Source organism: Syzygium oleosum, unplaced genomic scaffold (assembly GCF_021117445.2).
Source record: "Syzygium oleosum isolate NSW1041296 unplaced genomic scaffold, Sole_v2.1 Sole_v2.64, whole genome shotgun sequence".
In the NCBI taxonomy this organism is placed as follows: domain Eukaryota; kingdom Viridiplantae; phylum Streptophyta; class Magnoliopsida; order Myrtales; family Myrtaceae; genus Syzygium; species Syzygium oleosum.
In genome coordinates, this window is record NW_026607548.1 from 302,090 (window position 1) to 317,638 (window position 15,549).

Here is a 15,549-nt window from a genome sequence, read left to right on the forward strand (position 1 = left end):
TCTCGTGCCGTCATCATCTACTTCTGTACTTCTTTGTTTGAACAGGCGAACAAGACAACCCAAGTTCTGTTTTCGGGGTGTCCTTCTTAAGAGAAGATGTAGGTGGTCAAGCAAAAATCTAAAACACGAACCCGACCCGAACACGACACGACCCGACCCGATCGCGCAACTATATCATGTTCGGGTCTTGTTTCGGGTCGGGCCAAGCAAACATATGCATTGTTTCGAGTCGGGTCAGGTATCAAGAAAACCCGACCCGACCCGACCCGTTGACACCCCTACCGGCAATCCTCGCTGGCCACAATAAAAAAAAGTAAAAAAGGAAAATAGAAGAAAAGAAAAAAAAAGGAAAAAGAAAAACATATCATTAAAAAATTGATAAAAATATTAATAAAAATTCTCCGCATTAGCACCGGCCATGCAATGTAGCATGGCCCGCATCTACGTCAACGATTTCAGGTCAAAATTGACCGAATGGACTCGATTATTAAAAGGTGAAAAGTTTTATGACTTAATTGGCAAAACATTTTGACAAAAAAAAAAAGCAAAACGTGAGAATGTTTAGGATTCAATTGATACAGTCGAAAATTTTAGGACCGCATTGGTAAAAATGCAATAGGTTTAGAATTTTTTTTTTGTAATTTTCCCTTCTGTCCAACTTGATTAACAGAAAATGCAGATGTTAATTTTTTTTTAATCATTTTCTCCAACTCGCGTGGCACTGGAACGGCTAAAATAATCAGAATTAATCTATTGCGTTTTTTTAAAGTGGAGTTTAATTTCTAACAGAGGATGATCTGCGAGAATTTACGATCGATTTTTGATAAACCAAAATTGACCCCGTGCCCTTTTTTCTTGATCAGCGAGAATGTTGAAAAGGGACAACGAGCATCTGGGCCCCCGTGGCATATAGCTTTATCACAAGAGTTTCGTACCCGCGACGAAACGTTTTGATTGAGCCATGATCTCTATTTCCTTAAGATGAAAGTGGAGATCGGGAGGATATATTATTAAATGCGTCCTTTCCGAAGTATAGATCGCTGGTTGCGGGACGTTACCGCCACGCGCTAGCGGGGGGGAGGGAGAAGCTGATGAAGAAAAAGAAACAGTTCTGGTTCTTCGAACGGAGACACCTGATGATGTCCGGATTCTTGTCACTATAATTTTTGTAGAATATTATTATTTTTTATATCATTAAAGAATAAATATGGTGAAAGCTCTGACCCTTTTCCTTCTAATCGCGACGCTTGGATTGTTTAGTTAGGGTGCGCATGAATACCATTCTGTGCCCGGGAGCTATTTCTGAACAGAAATGATTTTTTTTTATTCTGTGCCCGGAAACAATTTTCTGAGTATTTGAAGGCGTTTAATAAACTGTCCAAAATTTCTATTCCTAGAGTAGAAAAGAACAGAAATGTGTTTGGTAACTACACAAAATTTCTGTTCCCAAATAATATTTTAATAATATTTTGAATTGTTAAAATTATTTTTTTTTTACCCATTTTCTTCTTTGGCCATGGCCTGTCACCGGCGACCGGCCACAGCCCAGGGCCGGTGAGGGCGTCACGGCCCTCGCCGGCCGCCGGCGGAGGCGAGGGTCGCCCTCACCGGCGAGAGCGAGGGCTGGACCCTCGCCGCCCGGGCGAGGCGGCCTCGCCCGGAGACGCCGAGGCTCGGCCTCGCCCGGATCTGGCGAGGCCGAGCCTCGCCGTCGCGACCCACGGCGGCCGACCTCGCCGTGGGTCGCGACGACGAGGCTCGGCCTCGCTCGATCCGGGCGAGGCCGCCTCGCCCAGCGGCGAGGTCTAGCCCTCGCCCGAGACGGCCGAGCCTCGCCGGTCGGTCGCGACGGCGAGGTCGGCCTCACCCGAGACGGCGAGGCTCGGCCTCGCCCGGATCCGGCGAGGCCGAGCCTCTGTCGCGACCCACCGGCGAGGTTGGCTTCGCCGTGGGTCGCGACGGCGAGGCTCGGCCTCGCTCGATCTGGGCGAGGCCGCCTCGCCCAGGCAGCGAGGGTCCAGCCCTCGCCCTCGCCTCCGTCGACAGCCGGCGAGGGCCGTGACGCCCTCGCCGGCCCTGGGCTATGGCCGGCGGTTGGCTCAACCAGGGAAGAACAACACCACAAAATAAGAAAAGAAAAAAAAAACTGATTCTCAAAATTGTGCCAAGAAACAAGAAGCAACTTTTTTTTACTTCTTGTTTCTCTTCCAAAACTGTTTCTCGGCACAAATTTTTGCAAAAATGTGCCCAGGAACAAAAAGTTTACCAAACGCATTTCTGTTCCCAAATTATTTCTGGGAACAAAAGAACAGAAATTTTTACTATTTGGCACGTTACCAAACAGGCCCTTAGAGGGCCAATTGGCATGCATTAACAAATGTCAAGTTGACGCTTCACTCGTGAATATTAGTCAAGCCAATTAGATTGGTCAATAAGTCAAGTCCCGTTACAGATAAGATTGAGCTGTTAGAATTAACATAAGTCATACTAAGGCCGTGCCAAAAGGGGAAAATTTTGTTCCGAAAGGTATAATGCACCAAAGGAGATTTTGCTCGTGACTTTTTTCGCGATATTTAAAGTTATGTTTAGAGAGTCGCGTCTCTTCAAAATTAACACGCGCTCTCGCTCTGTTGGGTCCGCAAATACGCACAAGGACGACTGAAAAAATATAATGACAAATTCATGTTCGTGACTTTCGTCTCCTCCACTATATTATATTTCTCTTGAATGTACGGGTTTCGGTTCATGGTTGAAGATCACTTTGAAGTGCATCAATACTATGTTTTTATAAAGGCGGGATATTTGTAAAAAAATTCATAAAACTTATTGCACGTATACTAATTCAGTCTTAAACTTTTAAATTTGATTAATTTAGTCATAAACCTTTTGACAATTTGCCACTGTAATCCTTTCGGTTAATTTTGGCCATAATTTGCTTATGTGGACGCGAATTGTCCTATATAGTACGGTGCCACTAACGTCGACAATTTTTACAAATTTGATGCACTTCAAAGTGATCTTCATAATCAACAAAAAAAAGAAGGTGATCTTTATAAAACTTCATGCGAGTGTCTTTTCTTCGTTGAGCTTTTTTCTGCTTTCTTTTTTTAAATTGGATTTTCTCTATTTTCAATTTCTCATTTTATCTACATTTTGAACTCGTGGCCTTTATTCCACATCAGATTAAAGTAATATGAGTTTTTTTTTGTTTTTGGGAGGCCAATCATGTTTATTCCCCCCCTTAATGATGAAAAGTTGAAAACACATGATCATCGACAAGAATATGAATTGGAAGATAATTGCGCTAGCTGGGCCATGATTGTGTCACGACTGCACAGAATATTACAAACATGCCATCATGCCTATGCAAAAGAAAGCACCATTCCAAATTTGATAAAATAACAAACTGGGGGTGAGCATGGTCCGGGACCACCCAGGATCCACCCACCCGAGAATCAAATCGGTCCGATTTCTGAGTGGGTCTATAAAACTTTCACTCAAATGGAGGTGACTAAGAGCGAGAGAGAGAGAGAGGCGATGAATGATTGGAGGCGCGGCTGTGAGTTAATGAGAGTTGAGAGTCGAGGCCGTAAGTCAATGGATGTTGAGCTTAAAAGTCGAGATCGTGAGTGAGAGATAGAGAAAAGACTCAGACAAGATGAGAGTGAGACGAGATGAGCACTCAGTAGATGGGTGTTGAGTTTCAAACTAGGAATTTTAAGGTTTATATTTTTCTTGAATTTTTTTCTTTTTTTTGGTTGGGAAATTTTCTTAAAAATTATATATATTACCGGTCCGGGTGAGTAGTGGGCGATTCCACATCTAAAATCGGGAACCAAACCGGTACTTACCAGCTTTAGTAAATTGAAATCGAGAATTGGACCAGTTCCCATGGGAATCGCAGGTTCCGGGTTGGTCCGATTCGGTTCCAAGTGGTTGCCGATTCCTTTGCACATGCCTATACTAGACCTTCCCAAAATTCGGATCACATAATTTGGTTTTATTTTAATTTAAGGTGCGTTTCATCAATAATTCGATTATATATCACAATTCAATCTACCATTCGACAATTATATATATCTTAACAATTAAGAGCGTGTTTGGAATTTTTCTTTTGCCTTTTATCTTTCATTTGATTTAAATCTTACTCACGGATGCACTTTGATTTTTTTTCATCCTAAACACCAATAATTTTACAATATACAGATAACGAAATATAAATTCACATATCCCATTATCATAATTTTTAAAATCCAAATGATATTTTAAATTTTTCTCAAAATTTGAATACCGTTTTAAAATCAATCGAGAAAATAAAAAAAAATTATAATTAAACGTAATTTCATAATTGAGAATGAAATTTTAGCGTAGGAATTCATTCTTGTACTTCAAAAAAGATAACAACATGAAGCAGAGCATTTTCTTGGCAATAAATAGTCAGGACCATGTGGACAGACAAAACGACACCGCACGGTGTTTCTTCCTCACGACTCGCTTCTCCTTCTTCTTCACACGAGATGATCAGAGCGCTTTGACATCGACAATGGAGAAACTGAGAAGAGCAGTTCGCGAGATCGCGTACTCGCGAGATCGCTCGCAGCTCTCCTCGCGGCACCGCTCTCTCTTGCCTCTCCTGTCAATCGCTTCCTCCGTGTACGGCGTCGCCCTCTCCCTCCGCCGCCACCTCTACCGCTTCCGCCTCTTTTCCAAGCACCGGTAACACCTCTCTCTCTCTCTCTCTCTCTCTCTCTCGCGAGTTTCAGTGCTCGAATCGAAGTTGAACTCGAGAATTTCGCCAGCTCGCATGAAGTTCATGTCAGTGAAGCGACAGCGTCTCGATCAATTGAGTCGCGTGCCTTTGAACGGCGGGAATTTGTGGCTCTGACCAGATAGCTGTGGAGTGGCGAATTTTCTTCTGCATTTTAAGTTTTTTTTTGTTTTAGCAGACGAGCTTGTGACATGGATCGATGTGGCAATGTTGTTTTTTTTTTTTTTTCGTTTTGGCCAACGATGTAGTAATGTTGTTTGTTGTAATGATTCTCTCGTGGCGCTTCGCTTGTGAAGATTGCCGGTGCCGGTGATAAGCGTGGGGAATTTGACTTGGGGAGGCAATGGGAAGACGCCGATGGTCGAGTTCATTGCAGCTTTGCTTGCTGATTCCGGCATTTCGCCTCTTATTCTCACCAGGGTATGTTTTTTCCTTCTCTCTGCTGGTTCTACTTGAAGTTCGTAATGACTCGGTCTTTGAATGTTTGAAATTACTTCTAAATGGTCGGGTTGGATGGAAATTTCTTAGAAAGTTACGGTTTCAGTGTGAACCATAAAGAGAAGCTAAGACGATACTGCTTTGTCTCCTATGAAGGGCTAAACATGGGAGTTCTACAGCGTTCTTTAGGTGGCCCTTGCATTTTAGTTGATTATGAGATTTATCAAGCAGAGTAATAAACCAGATAGGGCCTGCAACTCCAATGGCAAATGGTTTATGCTCTCAAGGAGTGATCTTTGTTTGGCATGTTCTCCTGGACAGGGTTATGCTGGTGGGGATGAAGCTAGAATGCTTCAAAGGCATCTCCTTGGGAAGTCAGCAAATGTTGGTGTCGGCGCTAATCGAGCAGCAACCGCTGCTGCTTTCATCGAAAAGTATGGTTACCGTGACCCTCGTACCTGTGAACATCTCGAAGGAGACTCCACTGACCAGAAAATGGGGGGAAAAGCGGGGAGCAATGGTCAAATTCGTTTCAATCACTGCTGTGAGGAAATTGGTGCTGCAATTCTAGATGATGGAATGCAGGTCTAGCATTAAATATTGTGTCTTTCAGTTGTTATGATACAGCAGTCATCATGTATGGAAAGCTTTCTCCTGGCTACTTGTGGTCTTAGCTCAGTTTGTACTTTGATTTTCTCCATGGCAGCACTGGCAATTGTCACGTGATCTGGATATAGTGATGGTTAATGGGTTATGCCCATGGGGAAATCATCAGTTACTTCCACTCGGACCTCTGCGAGAACCTTTAACAGCACTTGGGAGAGCAAATATTGCTGTTATACATAACGCAGATCTGGTAAGTGTCCTCTGATTCTCATTTTTGTTCAGTTTTGTTTACTTTGTAGCATTGTGGAGTACAATGCATGTTTCCATTTCATACTCATGCAGTTCTGATGCTCGTGAGTTTGCATTAGTAGAGAGATATGGCGAGCTAGAATTTCATGTCTTGGTGCTTCACAGGTGCCTGAGCAAACTCTCGCAAGCATTGAGTCTGCTATTCGAGAAGTCAACAAATCTATAAAAGTTTTCTTCACTAGAATGGCTCCAGCATACTTCTTTGAAGTGGCAAACATGGATTCCGTTATACCTCTAGAGGCAGTGTCCAACAATGTTGTATTATGTGTCTCTGCAATTGGTTCTGCAGATGCTTTTGTCAAGAGTGTTGAAAAGGTATCCCATTTATTAAATTTTATCAGCGTATAAGGCAGTGCTTCTTGGTACTGGGTGAAAGGCTTCTTAATTCATGCTTAGTTTGATTTTGATGTAAAAAATCTCTGCAGCTTGGAGCCATTCATGTTGAACGCTTGGACTTCAGTGACCATCACTTATTTCAGACTATGGTAGAATCATCTCCTTTTTTTCTTTTCCGTTTTCGTGCATCACACTGAAGTTGGATGTCTGTTGCATTTTTACCCTTTGTTAGTCCCATAATTATGTCATGAGTGAGACCTGTGATGTGCTGATCTTATGATAACGATGGCTATGTCACTAGGCGCATTCCCTGATTAGTATAAGCTCCCTTTCAAGCGAGTTACTTGATGTTTCAACTGCTAACTACCAGTCAACTGCTTCAGAACTTTTACCTTTTGCTATCTCGATATGTTATTGATTTACCTTAGGTTTGTAGGAAATTGACATGATTAAGAAGCAGCTTAAGGACTTGGAGAGCAAATTCAGTTCCAGGCCAACCGTCATTGTTACAGAAAAGGTGAGGTGATCGTATTGCCAGGAGTCCCATTTATGCAGTTCTTACGAACCTAGATGGGTTGGGTTTCTGAATAATTTATCATATGGGTACCTCTTATAATATGCATGTCTAATTGCTAAATTTAAATCCTAGATACTATGCATTTTAAAGTGCACTGTGGGGGCATGCTCCTGAAATAAAAATTTTCCCACGAATTATCAAGTTATTCTCAATTTAGGTGCCTTGAGTGTTCCGCCATTCCAACAGTCTTTCTGAGTAAAAAACCAGGCAGCTACAAGAAACTCAATTTTCTCTGGCTGTCAAAACAGCCTGTATCATTATTGGGAATGTACTTCTAATGTTGCATTCTCGCAATACCTACCAGGATTATGATCGAGATCCAGAGATTTTGAAGCATCTAAGTCCTTACAAATCTTGGGCGCTCTCTGCTAAGTTGCAGTTTATACCTCACAAAGGATGCAGTGGAATTTGCTTCAAGAATTTATTGGAGGAACTACTGCAAGTAAAATTATCAGGTGTACCCTACACTTAAAGCTGGTGCCATGTAATATGGCAATTGTATGTGTCCACCTGCCTGCCTTCAGGTTTCCAGTGATCTGGAGGAGCAATGCTGCTAATTCGCATGATCGAGTCTGAACATCCTCAGCCTATGCAAAAAGACCATCAACCATCAATCTTCCTGTTCCTAGATCCTTTCACCCAAGTCCGTCTCGATCTATTATTCTAACAGATAAGGTATTGCCATCTGCTACTTGGCATCTGCAATCTCTCTCGTGTGTCAAAACTTTATTATTCTCATTTCTTGAGCTTTAGTACTTAAGGACAGCGCCAGGCTTTCGGATCCTTCTTTCATCCTAAATATCTGTTTGATATTCAGGTCGAAGAATCATCTCCCCATGAAGTTAAAATGATTTACAGGGGTTGCAGGAAGAAGTGCTTCTTCAACAAAGGAACCAGAGAAAAATCCAAACCCAGAAGTCGGAGCCTACGGGAATATGAAGCACATTTACCTTAGCTGCATAAATGCAAAAAAAATAAAAAAAAATAAAAACCCGAGCAGGTAGACAATACATATAACAGACAGTAATTTCACTTCTGTTATTGTATTATCCTTTCCCCTTTTTATACCAATCCAGTCCTCTTTTCCACTCGCGGATGTCGTTTGCTAGAACTCTGTGCATTTGTAGGAATTAGTCGAATTCCAACATAATCTTGGTAAAGTTCGTGCACGGTCCCCGGATCACTAATCACACGCAATATAGGATGGTCAATTTTCTTTCCTTATTATTGTCGAAGTTACAGGGAGTCGTGCCCGACAGAATATCTTCATTTTGAAGATGGTGGCATTTAGAGAACAGAAATGGACGATGAAAATGCGAACACGAAGCCGACCAAATGTAAATGTCAGCGTCGGGTGCTGTTGAAACCCCGTTTCTTCGTCATCCTCGAATTCGCTTGAGTTCCTCTATCTCTCTCTTCTTCTCCTCCCTCCGAGGATCTGCTTTTATCATCGTCCTCAGAATCCTCGCCTTCGTTTATCTTGTCGAACCCCATGTACTTCGATATCAAGTTGGGGACGACGAAGTTTGCTATGAAGTACGCTAACAGCATCACCGCACTGCAATCAACGCCGGGTCATCAACATAATACGCAACACTTCGCACAAGGAGCTCTGTTCGAGCAGGAGTGTCGAGGCGACTTACCCCGTTTGGAGGAACACCGATATGTCGCCCTTCAGCGGAGCAGCGTCGGTGAGAGCAGAGCCGTATTGATCGGCAATTGCGCTGGTTCCGAAAGGGAGCTCTCGTCGCCACTGCCTACGGAGGGGAAAGCGTGGACGGCGGTCCACGGAGGGCGAGAGGAGGTCGCGTTTCGCTTTCATGGAGGAGCGGGCGTTGCGAGGGAGGTGGGTAGGAGGAGAGAGAAGAAGCTTTGAGTGGCAATGGCATGACGGCGTGAAGCTCATTGGGGAATTTTCCTTCTCGGTTTGCAGTAGAACAAGAACAACCACCGCCAGCAGCGGCAGCAACAGCGAGCTGAGACGAGACCTGAAGCAAAATCTGGAGATAAGGAGATATTTTTTGGGTACGGGCCAGCCAATGTGAGCGGGCCATGCCAAACGATAAAATCGCTAACTAGGCCTGTCCATTTCGCTCTTCATGGTAATTATAAAACTCCTTCAATCTTTGAAATCGCACCGAGAAAGAGTTGAAGTCGGGCACAAGAATGCTCGTGTCAATCATTTCGAGTTTCACCCGTGGCGAATTCCATTTCAACCGTCAAACTTTAGGTGGACGACCGCGCTAGTGTTGGGAGCGCTCAGCAGAAGCCTGCTCAGGGAGATATTCGCCTTTTATTGGGAGTAGGGGTGAGCATGATCTGGGTGGGCGGTTTCCATCCTTGAACCGAGAACCGCCCACTAGGGACCAGTTCCGAAAAATTGAAACCGGGAATCGCCCATTAGTTCCATAGACCCACTAGCCAAAGACGGAGATGGAGACGGAGACGGAGACGGTAAGGTGAGTATCGACCGAGAAGAGTAAGAGAGTGAGAGTGAGCGTGAGCGTGAGGCAAAAGCGAAAGAAGGTGTTTCTCGGCTCAATACGAGGCTATGAGCGTCAAGCGAGTTAGGTTTAGTTTAGAGATTTAAGATTTATTTCTTTTTTAATTAAAAATTAATTAAATAAATAAAAATATATTATATATTGTTATTATATTACCGGTCCGGTCCGGTCCGAGTGGGCAGGTGGGCGGTTCCACACCTGGAAGCCGGTACCCACCGGTTCCGAAAAATTGGAACCGGGAACCAGACATGTTCCCTTAGGAACCACCGGTTCCGGTCCTGTTCCGGGGCCGTCTCGGGCGGTCCGGGCGGTTTCTGGTTCTTTTGCACACTCCTAGTTGGGAGCGCACAGCAAGAACCCAGTACCTTTGCCTGGGAATTGCTAAGAGAGAGTTCAAGTCCGAGCCTGTGAACATATTCGGTTGGATTCAATTTCCTTCAAAAGCTTAAGCTAATAAATTATGTGTCAATTTGGATATAGTAACTGCTTAACACCACACAAATTTTTTCAGATGTAGGGCTATTCTAGCATAACTCACGCATACATCCTAACATCCAATGAGGCTCGGGCAATGCCGCGTCCTTTGAAATCGATAATTAATGACGGATGCTCAATTTTTCATGACATTTAATCTTGACGGTGCCTAAATATGGTCCCCCGGGCTTTGTTTCCGTGGAAGCTGTGTATTGCATCCCTTTATTCTTTTTGACCTTTGGGGTTTATAGTCTTCACGGGACCAAACTTCTACTGTTGTAGAGCGAGAGAGAGATCATGGAATGGGACCGTCGCGTCAAAGAAGCGGCTTCAACCCCAGTTGCGGAAACGGACCGATGCACATAAGCTGGATCGAAAAAGTCTTCACGACTCAAAAGTCTGCATGCACAGATTGCACGAACAGAGAGAGAGAGAGAGAGAGAGAGAGAAGGTGGTGGAACCTCTCTCCTCGAGATCGAATTGCAAGTGGGGGGCGACATTGAAGCAGTTCACTTCGTTTCTAGGAGGGACTACTTAGTTGACTTTGACATCAATGTATGGGTTAAACTGGATCACAAGTCACAACACGTGTTTGTAGCTGAGGAGATGAGCGGCATTCATTCAAGGACCCTCTCCCTCCCTCTCCCTCCCGCTGTCTCTCTATCTCAACCGTACTTCTTCTTTCATTAGTTCTCTTTAGCCTCACTTCTTCTATATAAGTCCCTCTCTCGACCCTCCAGTCCTCGCCAACAATTCTATACCATTACTCTGATATTGGGTGCTGAGCATTGTGACTGATAATGCTTTCCAAGTTGGTTCTTGCTGTTGTGCTAGTGAGTGCTCTTGTTTGCTCCACCGGCGCTAGGAAGCTTGCGAGCGCAAGGCCTGATCCTTTTGCGGAAGAGAAGACATTCTTCCGACGCTCTAGGTATGGTGTCGGCCTTGGCAGGGGAGGCAGGGGCGGTTTTGGAGGTGGAGGTGGCTTGGGGGGTGGCGCCGGGTTAGGTGGCGGCGCTGGCTTGGGAGGAGGCGCTGGCACCAGTGGCGGTCTCGGTGGAGGAGGCGGAGGAGGAGTGGGTGGCGGGTTTGGCGGTGGAGCTGGTGGAGGGTTCGGGGGAGGGGCAGGAGCAGGAGGTGGTGGGGCAGGGGGGGGCGGTGGAGCCGGAGGAGGATTCGGCCGGGGTGCTGGTGGTGGCTTTGGAGGTGGATTTCCTTGAAGAATTGCCGAAACTAGACCTGCACTACTAATCTATGCACGCTCTGCTAAATAATGTTGCACTCCGTGCATAATTGTTTCCACCGATTCATCGTTCACCTGTATGTTTGATTTGATCATCATGAAAAAAAAAAAAGTTCCATCCCGATCAAAAATACCGAATATTAATCGATATAGCTTCACATACGATGGTTCAAATCGAAATTACTCGAAACAACCAATACGGTGTCCATGCTCGTCTCAAACACTCTATTACATTAATCTCGTGTCGTGCATATACTTATATCAGAGATTACATTGAGTACAAAACGTGGATATGTATCGTAGTTTTGTAGATCAAACAGGGAATCAAGGGTTGCTTGGCCTCCAAAAGGTTCTTTGTTAAGAAGCTCACTTCAACGCACAGATTTGCTTCACAATCAAATATCAAAACGTTGAACGCATTAATTTCCCTAAGGGGAGAAGGTATCCCGTGCTCCCATTTCAACGGAAAAGTACATATTCTTTACCTCACAGCCTGAGCCGAACCTCGTCAGCAAAAAGCCCTCATGCTATATTAAGGGGCAGTCTCCTCAGACATGAACACATTCATTCTTGACTTCTCAAAATCGTTTTTGACTCTCTCTCTCTCTTTCTCTCTGTTGGAGAAGATGACTCAACTATTATTTGGCCTTGTGTTCATGGAGATGGCTTTGATAGTTGTCCTCCTCTTTAGAAGTCCGCTGAGGATGCTGCTGATGCTGGGGCTCGACCGGATGAAGCGGGGAAGAGCGCGGCTCGTCGCGGGGACCTTGGCGACGACCATGGTGGTCGTGTTCAGTTCGGCGGTCTATAACGTCTTGGGCGTTCAGAGACGCCTGACCGATGCGGCCATAATCAACCCGACCGATGAGGTTCTCATGGCGCATAGCCTTCTGGAAGCGTCTCTCATGGGTAAATCACAAAACCATGCATTTTTTTTTATACCTGTGACGCGACTATCATAAGATATATAAGATAGTTGCGAGTAGCTAACTCTATTGCGTGGTCTATTGTCAAAGGATATTCTCATATACAATATACAATTTCTCTTAGTAGCTAAGCGGGGATGTTTTCCACAGCAAAAGAAAATGGGTTAATACAATGAAAAATCATAAACTGATACACCTGTGATAAATTTACCCCAAACCGGTATACATGTGACATTTACCCTCCGTTAGTTTCCGTTAAATTTTACCGTCAAATTGCTGAATTGGATGACATACGACAGTTGATAGGTGTATTAGTTTGGGATTTTATCCTCTGTTTGTTACATGTGTACTAATTTGTGATTTTTCGTGATATTAATATAATTTAACAGAAACTAACGGAGGGTAAATTTGTCACAAATATGTCAATTTGCGATTTTTTTTGTCAAAAAATTAATTTGAGGTAAATTGTCACAGGTGTACCAGTTTGGAGTTTTTGGTATTTAAAAATTTGGTTTGGGATAAATTTGTCACTGGGGTACCAGTTTGGGATTTTCGTGATATTAACCCAAAGAAAATTGCGGATACGTCACGAAGGAAAAATTGGGGTTTATTTTCTTAAATTAAAATCTTTTTTTGGTCGAAAAATTAATTTTTCTTGTGGACTATAGTATGGGCCAAGGCCTCAATGGGCTTCATAGGCCCAGCCAGCACTATGACAAGCCTGGACAAAATCTTTTGGCCCATCGTCCTCAAATTCCGATGTTTTCAGCTTTCGACATTAGTCAAGCTCGTGCAAGTGGCTTCCGTCGTACCTATTCAAACGGTTTGAATCAAGCCCGAGACCGTCACGAACTTTCTTTCGCTCTTTAGACCAGATCAAGTCGTTATTTTCGTACGCTTCGATGCGATTCTGGTCTGGTGCGATGCCCCCGTTGATTTGATCTAGTTGTCGGTCGGCTTTTTTCCGAGCACGGCAAGTCGAGCTCGAAGCTAACTCGGTTCGAAGTGTCGTCGGTGCAGGCTTCTCTCTGTTCCTTGGCATATTGATAGACAGGTTGCATTACTACGTGAAGGAGATCTACCTGTTGAGGAACAACTTCGAAGCAACCAAGAAATGGAAAAGAGATTACGTGGAGATGGATAGCTTTGGACCGTCGAAGACCCTCCATCAGACGAGGACCGAGCTAGCTCCGATGAAAACCTAGCACGCGATTCGGGTGAAGAGAGACCCGCGTGTTAATTAATCGTATCTCGACGCACTGTATATTCGTTAGCGAACGCTTCGATAACCAAGGACGATTATCGCTCCGACGGGGTTGTGAAGACCGAATTTATCGTCATCTCAATTGTACATATAAAAAATTACCGCACTGACTATCGCTAATATCGTCCGGCAAGAGTTCAAATTGAAATTTTCAGCCCCTTTTTTCTTTTCTCATTGATTAGATACCGATTTAACTCGACTTATCTAATTGATGAAGAAAAGGAATTTGACATCTGTGTAACAAACCCGTTGACCTCCTCCAAGTCAAAGTCTTCCCTTATCCCCAGAGCAAATTATGCGTATGCGAGGTTGACTTGCCTATCCAAACACCAACTCCTCTTTAATAATTCGCGAGCTCTATTATAGGACGATGCTCGCAAAGACTGCCTTAATCCAAACGAATTAAGACTAAAAGTAAAATTGCAAAAAATCGAAGCACGCCTTTTCGACCTGTCGAAGGTTGAGCGAATAGCACATAATGGATGATGTTGTTGAATTAAAATAGATTACCGGATGAGAATAAAGTTTGCTAGGAAAAGAAAAGGAGAAGAGGTTCCCAAGACCTCGATCGAACATGAGTTCCGATCGATACTTTCTTGGCATTGGCGGGTCGATCTAATTATCGGTTCGATTGGACACGTGTCCTGCTCTGCAATAAGTTATTAGGATCACCGAATTTTGAAGAGATAATCAATTTAGCTGTTTTACTTGAGGATTATAGTACAATGGTCCATAAACTTTAATCCAACGTGCAATGTTGTGCCTAAATTTTAATTTGAGTAATGTGGTCCCTGAACTTTGGTTTAATGTGCTATTTCGCTCTTAGACTTTTAATTTGGTCAATATGGTTCTTGAACTTTGATCCAATATGTAATATCATTCATAAACTTTTAATTTGTGCAATGCGATATTTGAACTTTGGTTCAATAAGCAATATCGTCTCTAAACTTTTAATTTATTCAATGTAGTCCATGAACTATTGGTAAATGTTCAGTATAGTTCCTAAATATATGAAAATGTTTAAAAGCTAACTGATCACATCGAACAAATTAAAAGTTCAAGAAAGACATTGCGCATCAAATTAAAGTTCGGGAACTATTCGTGTCGTTTTCCCTTTTACGCGTATTGAAAATCTTAAAACTTGTCACGGAAGTACAATTGAGTCCTCAAATTGGTCCGATCAAGTCCTTCTATCGATTACACTTTTTGAAAGTCTCACGACTCGATTGCACCTTCGTGACAAGTTTTAGGACTCTGATCGTACTTTTTGAATGTTTGTAGGACTCAACTGCACTTTCGCGATAAGTTTCGGGACTTTCGGTGCACTTATCCGTTGCGTAAGCATAAAAGAAGGCTAAATTATTAATAGATTAAGATCGGGGGCAAAAGCGCCTGCCAAAATGTCCAAATCTAAATACCCAACTTTGTTCTTTGTTCTTTGTTCTCCTCCATTCAATATTCTTCCAATTGGAAACGTTCAAATCGCGCACAATCTGTCTGATCCCCCGCACACCACGTTGACCCCCAGGAAGTCATTGATAGCCCTTCACATCGGCAAGCACCCCCCCTAGCATTATCTTTAACTCTTTTTATTTATTTATTTTAATTAAAATAAAATAAAATAAAATAAAAAGGGCTGACTTTGTAAAAGAGTTGGTGCTTAAATGAAGGGCTACGACTTGCTTGACTTTTGACGACATCGTTGGTTGTGAAGAAAGGCGTTGACCTTTCCTCCTGTCCCTGTTTTTTAGGGTTTCCCAAGTTGCGATGCCGACGGTGATGGCCGACGCTCGCGAAAGACCGCCCGCTGTCAAATCATTGATCACCGGAGACATCGGTGGTCCGGCGGAGTCAACGGTCGGTGGCGGAGGAGCGAAACCCCGTACGCCATGACACCGTCAAAGGAGGAATAATTCCGTACGATTCCCAAGCACCATCTCACTCTTTCATATTTCCCCATTGTTTAGATACGGTTTTGAGCACACCCATTTCCAATTAATCTTGATGTCGGAACGAGTTCCGCGGGCGTGGATAGCAAACATAAGACGTGTATCTATCGGAGGCCCGATCGGACGTATGTATCCCGTTTCTCTATCTAGCTTTACAA

At 43.6% G+C, this 15,549-nt stretch overlaps 3 protein-coding genes across 5 annotated transcripts; 2 read left to right on the top strand and 1 right to left on the bottom strand.

Annotated features, from left to right (window-relative positions):
* Window positions 1-4,470: 4,470 nt before the first annotated feature.
* On the top strand, window positions 4,471-8,203 carry LOC115666700 (probable tetraacyldisaccharide 4'-kinase, mitochondrial). Of its 3 annotated transcripts, XM_030588383.2 has the most exons (9): window positions 4,473-4,716; window positions 5,065-5,188; window positions 5,528-5,791; window positions 5,913-6,062; window positions 6,227-6,436; window positions 6,547-6,606; window positions 6,894-6,974; window positions 7,339-7,709; window positions 7,852-8,203. In XM_030588383.2, the coding sequence occupies exons 1-8, from the start codon at window positions 4,544-4,546 to the stop codon at window positions 7,504-7,506; spliced, it is 1,230 nt and encodes a 409-aa protein (XP_030444243.1). In that variant the 5' UTR covers window positions 4,473-4,543; the 3' UTR covers window positions 7,507-7,709; window positions 7,852-8,203. The 3 variants fall into 3 exon arrangements, with proteins under 3 accessions (XP_056163991.1, XP_056163990.1, XP_030444243.1); XM_056308016.1 differs by lacking the exon at window positions 7,852-8,203 and having other exon boundaries at window positions 4,471-4,716; window positions 6,886-6,974; window positions 7,339-7,428; XM_056308015.1 differs by lacking the exon at window positions 6,547-6,606 and having other exon boundaries at window positions 4,472-4,716.
* A 30-nt stretch (window positions 8,204-8,233) lies between these two features.
* LOC115666725 (uncharacterized) lies at window positions 8,234-9,031 on the bottom strand. Its single transcript, XM_030588404.2, has 2 exons — window positions 8,678-9,031; window positions 8,234-8,592 (listed from the first exon to the last, which is right to left on the bottom strand). The coding sequence occupies exons 1-2, from the start codon at window positions 8,938-8,940 to the stop codon at window positions 8,379-8,381; spliced, it is 477 nt and encodes a 158-aa protein (XP_030444264.1). The 5' UTR covers window positions 8,941-9,031; the 3' UTR covers window positions 8,234-8,378.
* Window positions 9,032-11,810: 2,779 nt separating this feature from the next.
* On the top strand, window positions 11,811-13,590 carry LOC115667363 (uncharacterized). The gene is made up of 2 exons (XM_030588956.2): window positions 11,811-12,161; window positions 13,199-13,590. Exons 1-2 carry the CDS (start codon window positions 11,879-11,881, stop codon window positions 13,381-13,383), a joined length of 468 nt encoding a protein of 155 aa, XP_030444816.1. The 5' UTR covers window positions 11,811-11,878; the 3' UTR covers window positions 13,384-13,590.
* Window positions 13,591-15,549: the final 1,959 nt, after the last annotated feature.

What these genes read in the sequence shown, in the direction of transcription:
- LOC115666700 (XM_030588383.2), top strand. Translation starts at nt 4,544, where the DNA reads ATGGAGAAACTGAGAAGAGCAGTTCGCGAGATCGCGTACTCGCGAGAT. An exon ending in TTCTAGATGATGGAATGCAG is followed by an intron (nt 5,792 to 5,912) that starts GTCTAGCATTAA and finishes TCTCCATGGCAG; the next exon opens with CACTGGCAATTGTCACGTGA. An exon ending in ATCACTTATTTCAGACTATG is followed by an intron (nt 6,607 to 6,893) that starts GTAGAATCATCT and finishes TTAGGTTTGTAG; the next exon opens with GAAATTGACATGATTAAGAA.
- LOC115666725 (XM_030588404.2), bottom strand. Translation starts at nt 8,940, where the DNA reads ATGAGCTTCACGCCGTCATGCCATTGCCACTCAAAGCTTCTTCTCTCT. An exon ending in TCGGTGTTCCTCCAAACGGG is followed by an intron (nt 8,593 to 8,677) that starts GTAAGTCGCCTC and finishes CGTTGATTGCAG; the next exon opens with TGCGGTGATGCTGTTAGCGT.
- LOC115667363 (XM_030588956.2), top strand. Translation starts at nt 11,879, where the DNA reads ATGACTCAACTATTATTTGGCCTTGTGTTCATGGAGATGGCTTTGATA. An exon ending in TCTGGAAGCGTCTCTCATGG is followed by an intron (nt 12,162 to 13,198) that starts GTAAATCACAAA and finishes TCGTCGGTGCAG; the next exon opens with GCTTCTCTCTGTTCCTTGGC.